The sequence below is a fragment of the Hylobates moloch genome, unplaced genomic scaffold (assembly GCF_009828535.3).
Source record: "Hylobates moloch isolate HMO894 unplaced genomic scaffold, HMol_V3 SCAFFOLD_19, whole genome shotgun sequence".
NCBI lineage: Eukaryota > Metazoa > Chordata > Mammalia > Primates > Hylobatidae > Hylobates > Hylobates moloch.
Window position 1 is genome coordinate 65,452,308 of NW_026652294.1, and position 12,965 is coordinate 65,465,272.

The following is a 12,965-nucleotide window of genomic DNA, read 5'->3' on the forward strand; positions in this document are numbered from 1 at the left end:
CTAGTTTATTAACAAAAATTTTTTAAGATCAAGGATCATGGTAAGGTCCTTTCAAACTAAATAGGTAGAGTTTCTAGAGTTATAGATTTGCAGTCAAGAAAAAGAGTTACTGGCCAAAGGAAGATGTGCCTCAGCGTCTGCTTTCATTTCAACTGGTTGCCATCCTTTCCTCTCTGTGGTGCTCTTTCATCCCCAGCCTCTTCTTACCTCAATCATTTTGCAGGAGTCCTTACTTCAACCTTTCCTCTTCTCTGGGAACTCCTTAAATGTCAGTGTTGAAGACATGTTTGACAATGCTGTCTGATCCTACTTAACGTCGAACATTGTCTTCCTTTGTGCAGCATGGAGCAGATTGCAGGGTCTCATCATCTTAAAGTTCTGTTTTGTCGATTTTCCTCCAACACCCTGAGCTCTGACTCATCTCGGCCAAAGACCTCACTGCAGATCACCTTACTCTTTCTTACATCCTGCCTTTTCACAAGATGTATGTGCTTTAAATATACTCATAGCTCTTATAGCTATTTGCAGTTATTACATATGAATTCATGTCTTTATTTTGTAGGTATAGGAAATGTATTCAAGACAGAGGAATTAGCAAGCACCAAGGCCCCAAGGTGGGAGCGTACCAGATGAATTTAAGGAATAGTAAGGAGATGATGTGGTAGCTAGAGTGGAGAGAGCAAAGTACAGAGCCCATGGCAGGTATATTAGTCCGTTTTCATGCTGCTGATATAGACGTACCCCGAGACTGGGGAATTTACAAAAGAAAGAGGTTTAATGGACTCACAGTTCCACGTGGCCTGGGAGGCCTCACAATCATGGTGGAAGGTGAAAGGCACATCTCACATGGTGGCAGACAAGATAAGAGAGCTTGTACTGGGAAACTCCCCTTTATAAAGCCATCAGATCTCGTGAGACTTATTCACTATCATGAGAAAAGCACAGGAAAGACCTGCCCCCATGATTCAGTTACCTCCCACCGGGTCCCACCAACAATACGTGGGAATTGTGGGAGCTACAGTTTAAATTGAGATTTGGGTGAGGACACAGCCAAACCATATCAGCAGGGGAGGTTAGGGTGGTAGTGAGAGAATCATACCCTGTAGGATTTTGGCAGTCACTGCTCTTCATGTCCTGACTGTTAGTGACCAGGTCTGCCTTGGCAAGAATGACTTCTTCTATAGAGGTGAGTTTCTGACATAGTGTATGCAGAAGTGTTCTTTCCCTTGATTTGGTCGCTAAGCTTAGAAGCTACGATCTGTTTAGCAGTAGCTGAATTTTTTGATTACTTAATATATGTGATACTAAGATCCTGTAAAATCATCCTTTTACACTGGTATGTGCCACAGCCTGGAGTATGAGTCCAGTTTTACTTATAACAAATCATTTTCAGAAATACATTAATATCAGATTCTACAAGATACGTAATTGAGAAGGTATTTCAAACTATCTTGTTTTACTAGTAAAACCTTAATAAATTGAGCAAAGTAATATTTGTAAAAATTAACATATATGACATTTTATTCCATTGTGTTAAAATATTTTTATTATTATTTTAAGCCATCCTAACCATTTTTAAGTGTACAGTTCAGTGGCATTAAGTACATTCGCATTGCTCTGCAATCACCGCCACCGTGTAGCTACAGAACTTTTTTAATCTTGCAAAACTGTAATTCCATACCCATTAAGCAATAACTCCCCTTTCTTCTCTCTTCCTATCCCGGGCAACCATCATTCAACTTTCTGTCTCTATGAATTTGGTACCTCTAGGTATCTTATATGAGTGAAATTAAATGACGTTTGTCCTTTATTTTACTTAGATGACTTACTTCACTTAGCATAATGTCTTCAAGGTTTATTCATATTATGGTATGTTTCAGAATTTCCTTCTTTTTAAAGGATGAATAATATTGAATGTATATAGTATTTTATGTACTCATTTCTTGATAGACAATTGGTTTGCTTCTACCTCTTGGCTATTGTGAACATGGGTGTATAAATATTTCTTTGAGATCCTGCTTTGAATTATTTTGGGTAGAATACCCACAAGTGGAATTGCTGAATCATATGATAATCCTATTTTTAATTTTTTGAGGACCCTATATACTCTTTTCCATAGCAGCTGCACCATTTTACATTTTTACCAACAGTACACAAGGGTTTCAAATGCTCTGCATCCTTGTTAATTTCTGTGTGCGTGTGTGTGTGTGTGTGTTTTTAGTAGGTAGTAGCCATCCTGTTGGATGTGAGATGGTATCTTACTGATTTGTATTTCCATAATATTTAGTGATGTTAAACATCTTTTCCTGTGCTTATTGGTCATTTATATATCTTCAAGACACTTGCCCATGTTTTATACCACTTTTTTTGTTGTTGTTGTTGTTGTTGAGTTTTAGAAGTTCCCTTTGTATTCAGCATATGAATCCTTTATCAGATATGTTATTAGCAGATACTTTTTTCCTTTCTGTTGGTTGCCTTTTTACTCCATTGAGAGTATCATTTGATGAACAGAAGTTTTTAATTTTGATAAAGTACATTTTATCTATTTTTTCTTTTGTTCTCTGTGCCTTTGGTGTTATATATAAGAAATGGTTGCCAAATCTAGCATCATGAAGCTTTACCCTTATGATTTTTCCTAAGAGTTGAAAATTTTATTTATTTTTTAGGGTGGAACTCTGGAGAGAACCAAGCAAATCCTTAGGCATCAGCATTGTTGGTGGACGAGGGATGGGGAGTCGGCTAAGCAACGGAGAAGTGATGAGGGGCATTTTCATCAAACATGTTCTGGAAGATAGTCCAGCTGGCAAAAATGGAACCTTGAAACCTGGAGATAGAATCGTAGAGGTACCCTCTAGTGAGCTTTCTGTGCTAAAATTTTTCACCTGCTCCATCCTTTGTACCAAGGGAATTGTCATCTTCATACTAGTTACTCAACCCAGCATTTGAGTAAAATATGTGTGTGGTTAAATTATTTCTTTCTTATTTGTTTATTTTCATACATAATTTTCTCATGTATATAATGACAGATTATAGGTTTTGATATAGAGACTGATGTTTGGAGATAAAGCCAACCATTTAAAAAAAATTGGCTCCAAGGTAAAATAATTATGTTCTGTTTGAAATAACAAAGCACAATTCTTAGGGAAAAATTTTGAATTAAGATTACATAGACATACAATGTATGTATATGTACACACACAAAATGTAGATATAATTAAGTTAATGAGATTTTATTTCAATAAGTACTTTATTATCATTTCATTGCAGATAAACTTTGTTGGATGGGTTTTTTTTTTTCCAAGTGAGTCTTTTTTAGTAACATATTTAATGCTGACACCTCAGTTACCTTCCATGTAAATCTTTCTCTGTCAAGGCCAGGATCTCGCTCCTTTTCAGTGCTGTGTTCATTCATCAATGAAGGCTCTGTATGTGTGCCTGTGTGCATGTGTGTGCACATGTATGTGCATTTTGTTATGTGTTAGAAGCATGTCAAGTTCTGTGTAATATCTTAATTCAAAGCAAAGTTCAATATTTTAAATAGACTCTCCTCTCATAAGTCACTCACTCATTTACTCAACAAATATTCCTGGAACAGCTGTTGCATTCCAGGTGCTATAACAGGCTCTGGGCATCCCACAGTAAACAAGGCAGTGTGCCTGCCTGCCAAGTGGGACAGACTTGACAAGTAATCAAGTCACTTCAGAACAGTGTGATAAATTATTTGATTGGGATAAGCATAATTTTATTTAGAAGGATAGAGAAAGGAGTACCTGACCCAGATTTTCTGAGTTTTCGGGATTTACAGAGTAGACTAAAAGAGACAACTTCCAAATAAAGACAATTTTATTACCACTGTAATGACCATTATATTTACTTTATACAAGTGACTCTCATTTTCTAAACCCATATAACTTATACATTGGAAGACTTTAATCGTTTAGAAGAAGATTATAACATATCAACCATGACTTTAAATGAACGTTTTGATAATCGATTGATTCCTTCATTGACTGACTGTGTTTGAGAGCCTTAGATGGAAGAAGATTGGGACCTGAGAGAAAACAGGCACCATGTCCTTTTTTTTTTTTTGATGACCATTTATAAGGGAGAATGATAGGCTTTTTCTCTCTCCTGCATTCTTTCATTAGATGATATCTTAGACCCCTTTTAACGAACTCCTTTATTTAGGACGCTACCTAAATTTCAAATTTTGGATTATCACTAAGAAGTTTATTTTATGCATACCTCACTATTAAATACCTTTGACCTAAATAGAAAAAGAGATTTTTTTTTCTATAGACAAGAATGGTCATAATTTGCTCTCAAATGTTGTTTAAATATATTTAAAAAGTTAAAGTTCACCTTTGAAATGGAAAAGAAAGAACTTTTTTGTGCATTTTAAAATACTGTATGCAATTTAGCAATGATTTGTGCCATATTGCAAGGGCTTTTCTAGTATGCAGAAAGCCTCAGTCCTCTGTAATCCTGAGGATTCTAAAGCGTGTCTCTACTAAGAGTTTCTCAAAATGTATATAGACTAGGTGAGTGCAGATCTGCAAATTATTCCATTCTGAGAATGGAATACTTTGGTCTTGAGCAAAGATAATTAACATCCTGTTAAATTTTTCCACGAATGGTATATATAGTAGACATATGGTAGACGTGAATACTGACTTTTGTTCTACAAAAAAGTTAGAAACTATTTTAATATGCACTGAAAAAAAGTTGTCATCTAAGTATCAACCTGAGGGAAGTTTCTATCTAAATCTATATAATTCTTTTAAAGGTGATAATGTTCTATGCAAAGATCTAATAATGTTCTTTTCTAGAGTTGTGTCCACTCTGGATTTACTCTTTTGTTGTATATATCATAACATGGTAATTGGAAACGATAAAATGTTACTAACATCCTATAGTTTTCTGACAGGATTAGCATTTGGCCTTTTAAACTATTTTCCTTCTTATTCATAAAGTGTGTAAGCTGAGTGGATCAATAGGCAAACCATAATCAATAAAATTTACAAAATAACTTTCATTGTCAAACTATATGAGAATTACTAACAAATAAACACAATTTCTTAGCTTCCAGCTCCTGTCATATCTACTGCAAGGATTCTTTTGCAAAACTAACCTTACCATTATCTGATTTTTCTGGATATCAGAATTTTGTTTTGAACTTCAAGCTTCCCTGTACAGAGAAAATTATACAAGGCATCACCCCTTACTTCCCAAACCACCCTGTAATCAATTAGAATAAAATAGTACAGTGACTTTCATGATGAAGACAGTGCTGCTAGATAGTTCCCTCATATAATTTCATTAATGAGACTGATTTTTTAATTTGAAGGAGCAGCTGAGCAATGTAAAGAGTGCGGAAGCAGAGCCTTCATTTCAATTGATTATGACTTGAACTGATTATTGGAGACAGAGATATGTGTCCAAAGCAAGGGACCACAAGTCTGCTGGACAGACAGAAAGTTCTGCAGCTTCACATGTAGTCTCAATTATTTTTTATATTAAAACAGATTTTCTAGGAGTCTAACCAAGTATCCCTAAAACTCCATATCCACACATTTTTTTTGTTGTTCTATAGATTCTTGAAATGTTAAGCTGAGGCCTTCCATTGCAGGTGGATGGAATGGACCTCAGAGATGCAAGCCATGAACAAGCTGTGGAAGCCATTCGGAAAGCAGGCAACCCTGTAGTCTTTATGGTACAGAGCATTATAAACAGACCAAGGGTAAGCGAATACAAAGGGCAAGGTAGGCATATCCAAACAGTGTTCAACTTGGAATCTAATGTATCAAGGGCCAAGTTGTCTGTATGAGCAAAGATAGTGATTTTTCAGATCTCAGAAGACTTGTTAGAAGTTTGTTTTGCTTTCCCAGAAATTGAGTTATCCTGGAAATCCCTTCCACCATGTTTAATAAAGATTTTTGAGGTCTGTTGAATATACACAGAAGTAGATTTATCAGTATCTCTAGGTATCTAGATGGTTAATTATTAGTATTCATTTTAATCACAAAATATACAAGTTATTAAAAGGAATGTGGCATCATAATTCAGGTTAATGTCTAGTGATCTCTAGTGGAGCCCCTTAGAAACCAAAGAAATGACATTTTCTTGAAATGTATTCTCTAGACAGAATCTCCTACTTACGCAATCCCATAATCATCTGTGAGTGATCGTTCATGTATTTGTGTATCCCACTGAACGTTAAATTTGCACAGGGTAGATTTGGTTTGTTTACAAGTGATTTCATAATTGCTATACTCTAGCCGCAATCACTGTATAGCTCTTCATCACTGTATAGCTATTGGTGGACAGAAACCTACCAACCCATTTTGCCATCAGTCACCACAGGTAAATAGCGTTAAAAAACATTTTAGAAAATGTAAGTTACATTTAATGAATGTTGTTAACAAAGATACAGAGCGAGGCTTTGGATTTCATATGACTTGATGCTGAAGATGAAAATTATGCCAAGAGTTTAAAACTGTTTTTTCAACTCCTTCTTTATGCCTCATGAAAAAAAAATATTCACATGCAGCAGTTATTAAGTATTTTGGATTCACATACCCCTTGAAAGTTCTTTAGAAACATACACATCCATTCAAAAATTGCATACCATTTCCTAGATGTCCTGAAGCACTTACAGACTCCTTTTTTGGATTTAAGTTAACAACCCCCATCATAGTGATTCTCTTTGAATTTCCTGCTTACTAGTTTTTAGGGTTGGTTGTCTTTAAAACAAAAATATCAACATATGTGAGGGAAGTTGAAGGCATCATCTAAAACTTAAAATACTTAATTTTATCTGCAAAATATATTTAATTTTAACTTGTAAAGTTAAGAATTTAAGATACAAGGGCTCAGTTTAACCTGTGAAATTAAGAATTTAAGATGTTAAGGTTCAAATGATGAAAATAACCAACAGCTCTTTAGATGAGCTCTGCCAAAGTAACATCAATATTCTATGCCGTGGACTGTAAAGTGACCAGATTTATTTTATTGGCCTTTCCTTCTGTTGTGAAGACAGGTGTAACTCTGGTCTGGGTTTACTGTAAAGAGTGAATCTAGTAGTTTTTAATGTAAGCACTTCAACATCTGCAATTTTTAATCATTCGGTTGTTTATTGTTAGGTAATAATTATCCATTCAGAAAGAAAATTTGCCAAATGGTAGGGCTGCATCGTGCTGCATTCTTTACAAAGCTATTCCATTTGTTTAAATAACTATAAATCCTTTTACATTTGTTCCCATTTGTGTGTTAAACATAGACACAGCATAATAATGTTAAATGGGTGTTTAAGTTAAAGCTATTTTTTGTGTGTGTGGGTGGATTTTAGTCCTTTTTTTGTTTTATTTATAATTTACAGCTTTTACATCATTTGGGACAATACTGTAAATTGCTGAATAGTGATTCTCAATATTGCTTTAAAAACTTAAAACTACAAATACTCCTTTCAATGTCAGGCACATTTTCCAATGAGCTGGGAAGATCTTGTCTCATACACCTGGAAAATACTCTTATTTTGCTCTCTGAGATATAATGATACCTGACTTTATAGCAATTGTTCCAGGATAAATCTTGTTATGAATGACATGTTTAGTCAAGTCATACTTATTTTGCTTTAGAAAATTAAAGTTAATTTTTGCATTTAAAATGAGATGTTTTGTTTCAATGATTTACTTCCTTATGGAAATAATTAGGTCTCCAGTAATCTAAAAGGAACAATCACAAATGCACATACTTATAATTGTGTTATCTGTAGATGTAGGATAAAGCTCCTGGGAAATCTTAAACATAAGCTGAAAAAACAGTGAGTTGCTTTGGCCCTTAGGCTCTTCAAGAATCAGAAATTTCCAGAACTAGCCCTGGTAATTTCACCAGTATGACCCTTCACAGAATTCAGTCTGACCACATTTTCTCACTGAAAGGGGGGCCCCATTTAAAATGGGCCAGAGAGTGTTGTCGTCTTCGTTGTTAATATTTCTGCTTTTCTCAGCCCTTGGGACTATAAACAGAAGTTTCATCGTTGATTTTTTAATAAGAAATAGTCTGTTTCTAAATATCTTTTCCTAATAATAGAGTAATCTACCATTTCGTCTGCTGTGCCTATGCTATACTTCTACACTTTGCTATCAGGGCCAAATTCTAATCCTCTAAGGTCTGCAAATTAAAAAGAAAGCAAAAGTAATAAAAATTTAAAAACTAGAGCTTTCTTTACATTTGTTGCTAGTTTTGTTTTCTAATGTTCTACAGAATTATACAGGACACTTGAAACCTGAAAGTCCAGTGTATGGAGATTAGAAATAATCTCCACCTTCCATAGCATTGAATTATTTTGCCTAGGATATATTTGTCACCTCTGCCTAGTCATTTCTTCCATGTTAATAAATGGTCATGTGTCTTGGTATTTGTGATCTTCTCTTTTGTAAAGCAGGAGTTGACATTTTAAACTGAAAAGCCGGGAGAAAGTTGAGATGAGCAGAAATGTCATTGTGCCCATTTCTTTTTCCTGTCTTCCCTCTGTAGGAAAAACATTGCAAGAAGAGCAGATTGAAAGGGTAATGTGGCATAAGCTTTAGTGCAGGCATACTGAGGATAGAGTTTTTCCAGAGTGTTCTGTCATACAGGGTGGTGTCACATGACAACCTCTCCCTATACTTGATGCCTGCCAGTGGGGCTTTTTTATAGAGAGAAGTAACACAAACATTTAATTGGAGCCAAAATGAATTTTAAATGTCTGCAATTTCCCCTGAAAGATATAGTCAATAAAAGAAAAAGATAGCGGGTGTGAAAAGAAGGAGAAGAATTTATTGTGCTAAGGAAATTACTTTTTTTTTTTTAAACTATGAAAATGCTAAATTCTATCTGGCAGTCATCCTGGCTTTAATATGTATTTTCAACTCTAACAGTCTGGCTCAGGGCTTATTACTGGCAAGCCACAAAACCTCTGAGAAACACTCTAAGGCAGGACTTCAGATATTATCTAAAGCCTCATAAATTCTCCAGTAATATGGGCAATTTTATAGGAAATTTATTTAAAACATGAATCTCCATGTTTCTACCTCCACAAAAACTGGGCAGAAATAAAGAACACCACTCTACAGGGGTTCATTTTTTTTAAATAAATTACTGGGTTTTTTTTAAGTTAAAAAATACAATTGCTCTGAAGCACTGTCAGTATCAAGTCAAAATATGGAAAGTTTCCTTACTAGGATGCAAAATAAAAGAACAATGAAGGTTATCAATGAACTAGCAGACCAGTTTATAATTTGCATTCTAGACAGATTATTAAAAAAAATTAGCTTTTAGATGTAAATAAAAAATTTTGTGGTTTTAATTTTGAACATGTTTACTGATATTCATAAAACATGTATTAATATATAAGATGGGCAAAATATATGTGCCTCTGTTAATAATACTGAAGACATTGAGCAAAAATAAAAGAAATTTGGGATCAGTTTGACAACTAGTTTCCTTTGTGGTTTGTGGCCTGATTTAGACTCAGGTATAGATTCAGGTCATTAGAGACAAATCTTTAGTTCCAGACTGTTTTAAGATGTTGCTATTAATGACTGGATCTGATAGGATCTAGTTTCACACAGGCAGTTCTTTAAATCAGTATGTACTTTGCTTTTAAAACTGAGTTGTTTTCAATACATTTCCTTTGCGTTCAGCGCCTCTTATGTTTCCTTTTAGAAATCCCCTTTGCCTTCCTTGCCGCACAACCTTTACCCTAAGTACAACTTCAGCAGCACTAACCCATTTGCTGACTCTCTACAAATCAACGCCGACAAGGTTGGATTATGCCCATTGTCTTGCTGTTGGTTGCCTTTTGCAAATGTTTTGTTCTTTGTTACTACTGTGTCTTTGTCCCCGTTCACTATTTACTACATTAGGGCAGGGGAAAAAAAAAAAAAAAAAAAAAAAGCTGTTTGGAGTGGGCGTGCAGATCTTTTCTTAAGCACATTTTCCTGCCAGAGAATATTAATTTTTATTGCTGAAATTAAATGGCCCTTCTGAAAAGGGAGAATCATGAGTCCAATGGCTTTCTTTCATTTTGGTGTGACTTAAAATTTCTGATATTTAAATTTTTGTTAGTTGCCAAATGTATGATACTTTCACACATAATTTCTTTAAAACCATGTGTTGATTTAAATCCTTTTCAGACTTCTACAAGGTGATCATAAAAGCTCTTCCATGAGTTAATCACTGCACAAATAATTGTGTATGTGTACATGCAGGAATCTGTTGAATATTCATGAAGCATGCCCATGTAATTGCCTGAATCAGGAAACGTAACTGTTTCAGTGCCCATAAATCTATACTTGGATCTTCTCATTTTCTGATGAAATTATAAAACCAATATCGAAACACAAATTTACAAGAATTTATATACCATAATTTGATCATGAAAAGGAAGAAAGCCATCAACAATTTTTTTTCAGGAAACACTTTATGAATATTCATCAGACTTTCATGTTATTGTAATAAATACCATGTTATTGATATGGATAACCAAAGATGCTATATCTGAAGGAGTATGTTTTCTATTGCTATAGGAATTACAGAATTCAAGTAGAATTATCTTCTATTGTTCCCCAACTAACCCTTTTGCTCCCACACCCTTTAAGGTTTGTGTCAGTGTGGAATTTTCGTATGTGGGTGTGTTACAGTGTGCTTTATGTGTGTGCTGTACTTGATGTGTACATACACGGCATGGAGTGATTTCAAGTATACACTGCATTTTTGACAAGGAAGGCTGAACAATCTTTGTTAAAGAGCTATATTTTCATGAATAAATTTTAAAAAGTGTCACTAATGAGGCAGATACATGATCTTGATGAGAATGAGGGTGTCAGAGATATGAAAACATAACACCTGATTGCCCCTCAAGTAAACAGAGGCTTATATTGGTTTTATTAGTCAGGTAGGTTAGGGCACCATTTTGGTTTACTCACAGTAGGAAAATGTTGTGCCTGAGATCCCAGACAGTTTTTCAGATAAGCAGGTTTTGTTTGTTTGTTCTTAAAATAACAGCTCAGAAAAATTATGCAGCAAGATGTATAAAATGTCATCTATAGATCTGTTAAAATTATGGGAAGTTTAAATTAGATTTTCTTCTACTTTTTAAACGTGGAATGGACTTAATCAATGCTTGATAACAGTTTCTGTTGTTACAGAGAAGTAAATTTTTTTTAGCCAGAAAAATTCTAAAGTACATATCTTGCTCCTCTTTACGATGCTAATGAAACTTGATTGGATCAAATGAGGGTTTTGTGTATGTGTGTTTGTTCATTTTTATTGGTATATTTTAATTTGAGATATTTATTGCACAGCATTTGGGAAGATAACAGGGGTTCCATTTACATTAGTAACTTTTATCTGTCCTATGACATATAGACTGAACATTTCAATATAGCAGATTTGGTAATCTGACACTTACACCCTTAAATCTCTATCAGTCAGCTCTTTGCTTTGCCAGAAAATTGAGTGCTCTCTGAATCAACAAAGAAAGGTCCCATTCAGTCTCAAATAGTTCTAGTGTTACATATATTTTTAGGTATTCTAATTCTTGGCATCAATTAATAATTTCTAAGTATTTGTGCATGTTTATCATTTAATGTATCCCTATAAGAAGACAGTATTTTTTAAAAAAATCTTAACATTTTTCTAGATATAAACGTATATAATAAAACGTTGTATCAGAGGAATTCTTACGCAGTAAAAAAGTAAAATAAAGATATTTAGGAAAACTATAGGTTCAAGGTATCAGGGACAACTTCATACCAAGGTTAGAACTTTAGCTGGATGTTCCTGACCTTTGAGTTAGGTACTGTCTTACTTATACAAGTTAGAGGAGGCAACACGATGTAATGGAAAGTGCACTGGATTAACAGTGAAGCAAAAAGAAGTCTAGTACCACTGTTTAATTTGAAACAAAAACTTTCATTTCATGTAGCCTCAGGTTCAAAAGGTTTATTCATCTGCAAAATGAATAAAATGAACTCAGTGACTTAAAGACCTTTCAAGCTCTAACATTCTGTTTGATCATCTATAACATTAGATTCGTGCAAAAGTAATTGGAGTTTTAATGGCAAAAACTGCAATTATTTTTGCAATATAAGAACTTGATGATGCCAAGTCCTTTTTTTTTTTTTTTTTTTTTTTTTTTGAAATAGGACCTATGACCCTAAGTGATAGCCAGTATGCCATGCTTTGGCTTTCTATTAAGGAGCCTCCTGTGTTTCCTCATTTATCTTGTGATCTGCCTTGGCAAGGGAAAGCTGGTGTTGTCCCTAAAACCATGCCTCTCACATCCAAGTGTGTGCTCTGTGCTAACAAACTGGCTCCCTGGTAGACAAGCCTGCATGTATGATACTTGCTGTCCTGGATTTGTTTTTTTGAGACGGAGTCTCGCTCTGTCTTCCAGGCTGGAGTGCAGTGGCACAATCTCGGCTCACTGCAAGCTCCGCCTCCTGGGTTCACGCCATTCTCCTGCCTCAGCCTCTCCGAGTAGCTGGGACTACAGGCGCCCGCCACCACGCCCGGCTAATTTTTTGTATTTTTAGTAGAGACGGGATTTCACTGTGGTCTCGATCTCCTGACCTCGTGATCCGCCCGCCTCAGCCTCCCAAAGTGCTGGGATTACAAGCGTGAGCCACCGCGCCCGGCCTACTGTCCTGGATTTGTTAAGAGAATCATATGGAGAGAGGATTCAGGTAGTAATAAATAATTATTTATATTTAGTCTCACTAATAAGCTTTGAAGGGCAACTTCTTTGTTAATTTTTTTTTTTCTTAAGTTTCTTGGCAGATTTTTCTAGATGCCTCAAATCTTACCCAGACTCAAAAGTTGTAACTTTTAAATGACATTTTTTTCTAGAGGGGAAAGTTTGTACAATTTTCTACCAAGTCATTTAAGCCTTCAAATTCATTAATTCATTGGCTTAAAAT

General features: G+C 35.0%; 1 protein-coding gene across 8 annotated transcripts in view; it reads left to right on the forward strand.

Annotated features, from left to right (window-relative positions):
* MPDZ (multiple PDZ domain crumbs cell polarity complex component) overlaps positions 1–12,965 on the forward strand; it is a 158,119-nt gene that overhangs the window by 106,708 nt on the left and 38,446 nt on the right. For 4 of the 8 annotated variants that reach the window (XR_009211026.1, XM_058431233.1, XM_032137900.2 and 1 more), the window contains 3 exons: positions 2,667–2,844; positions 5,630–5,740; positions 9,709–9,807. Coding sequence is in view for 7 of the 8 variants with exons in the window: in XM_058431233.1 (XP_058287216.1) it covers positions 2,667–2,844; positions 5,630–5,740; positions 9,709–9,807 (388 nt within the window). In the remaining variant the exon portion in view is untranslated. The remainder of the gene's footprint in view (positions 1–2,666; positions 2,845–5,629; positions 5,741–9,708; positions 9,808–12,965) is intronic. The other 4 variants (XM_032137907.2, XM_032137905.2, XM_032137909.2 and 1 more) reach the window with 2 other exon arrangements.